Source organism: Cyprinodon variegatus, unplaced genomic scaffold (assembly GCF_000732505.1).
Source record: "Cyprinodon variegatus isolate N-32 unplaced genomic scaffold, C_variegatus-1.0 Scaffold4156, whole genome shotgun sequence".
Lineage (NCBI taxonomy): Eukaryota > Metazoa > Chordata > Actinopteri > Cyprinodontiformes > Cyprinodontidae > Cyprinodon > Cyprinodon variegatus.
Genome location: NW_015154609.1, coordinates 1 through 1,188, shown reverse-complemented (window position 1 = coordinate 1,188; position 1,188 = coordinate 1). Strand labels below are relative to the sequence as shown.

The 1,188-nt window shown below is 40.1% G+C and overlaps 1 protein-coding gene across 1 annotated transcript in view; it reads left to right on the top strand.

The window, feature by feature from the left end:
* LOC107081320 (ensconsin-like) overlaps window positions 1–1,160 on the top strand; it is a gene marked incomplete at both ends in the record, with an annotated part of 4,779 nt that extends 3,619 nt beyond the window's left edge. Inside the window, 2 exons of the mRNA XM_015369520.1 lie at window positions 766–816; window positions 947–1,160. Of these exons, the coding sequence (XP_015225006.1) occupies window positions 766–816; window positions 947–1,160 (265 nt within the window). The remainder of the gene's footprint in view (window positions 1–765; window positions 817–946) is intronic.
* Window positions 1,161–1,188: the final 28 nt, after the last annotated feature.

Here is a 1,188-nt window from a genome sequence, read left to right as displayed (position 1 = left end):
ATATCAAAAAAGTACTCCAGAGTGTTGTTCAGCATGGGGGTGAGTAGAAAATGAAGGCTAATCATGTTTTGGGTGTACTATTCCTTTAAACATGACAAAGCACCCTGTCAGGAATACATGTTAATTTACAGAGTCTGTCTCCCTGCAGCGAAAGGCCAAACCTCACAGACTTGACCAAATCAAGGACACTGAATGTCTCAATGACTGCTGGGAAGTATTTTAATACAAAAATGAAAGACAGCAAAGTAAGGTTCAAAGTGAGTTTACTACAACTAACATTGTGATGACAATGTTTCTGATGCTCAAAGTTTTCTAACATTGAGCTCTAACAAGAGCTCCTGTCAAAGCGGGATATGAAAGATGGGTATAGGTAAATTTGAGGCTATCCTGGAAATGTAAAAATAAATTAAAGCGAATTCCAAAAGACATTGAAGCTTTAAATGTAGCTAAGTTAAATTTTGGTGCAAGCCTAAAGTAATTCTCTAAACTACTGAGCAAGTTGGGCTGAAGATAAAAGTGCCAGACACTATTTTCAGAGTTTTGCTTTTTGAAAAAAATAAAAATAAAAGCCCCACTGTCCTTACACCTCACAATTATGAACTACTTTGTGTTTCTTCTATCTTATAATAAAAACCCATTGAACATAATACTGCAAAAACATGTTCAGGGAGCGTGATTTCTTTTGCAAAGCATTTGTAAGCAATGAAAAGATAAACATCAAAATCAGAAATTTCTGCTGTTTTGATTCAATGTTGTCTTTTCCAGCGACTTGAGGAGATCATGCGGAGAACCAGGAGGACAGATTCCCCAGATATGGTGCGTTTTACTGAATCTTAGCTTCTCAGAACAGAACACAGCCTCGGGTCTCTTGTGACTCACATTCACTGTCGGCTCATTAAAAGCGTTTTAGCCTTGAATAAAAGGTTGAATAACGTATTAATCACAGAATTCTGCCTCGCCGACGACCCTACCGAATGAAAACACGGAGCCTCCACATAACGGAAGGATAGAGGACCCCAACAAGACGCCGTCTGGGACTAAAAGCACACAGCTGGGGTTAGGCAAAGAGGACGACGTGGTGCCCGTCGTGGCCTTCAAGGAACGGAGATCCCTCAGAGCGCTTTCTGGTCTGGAGGAAATCCAAACCAAACAGAGAGCAGGTGAGGACAAACAAAAGACAAAAAAAAA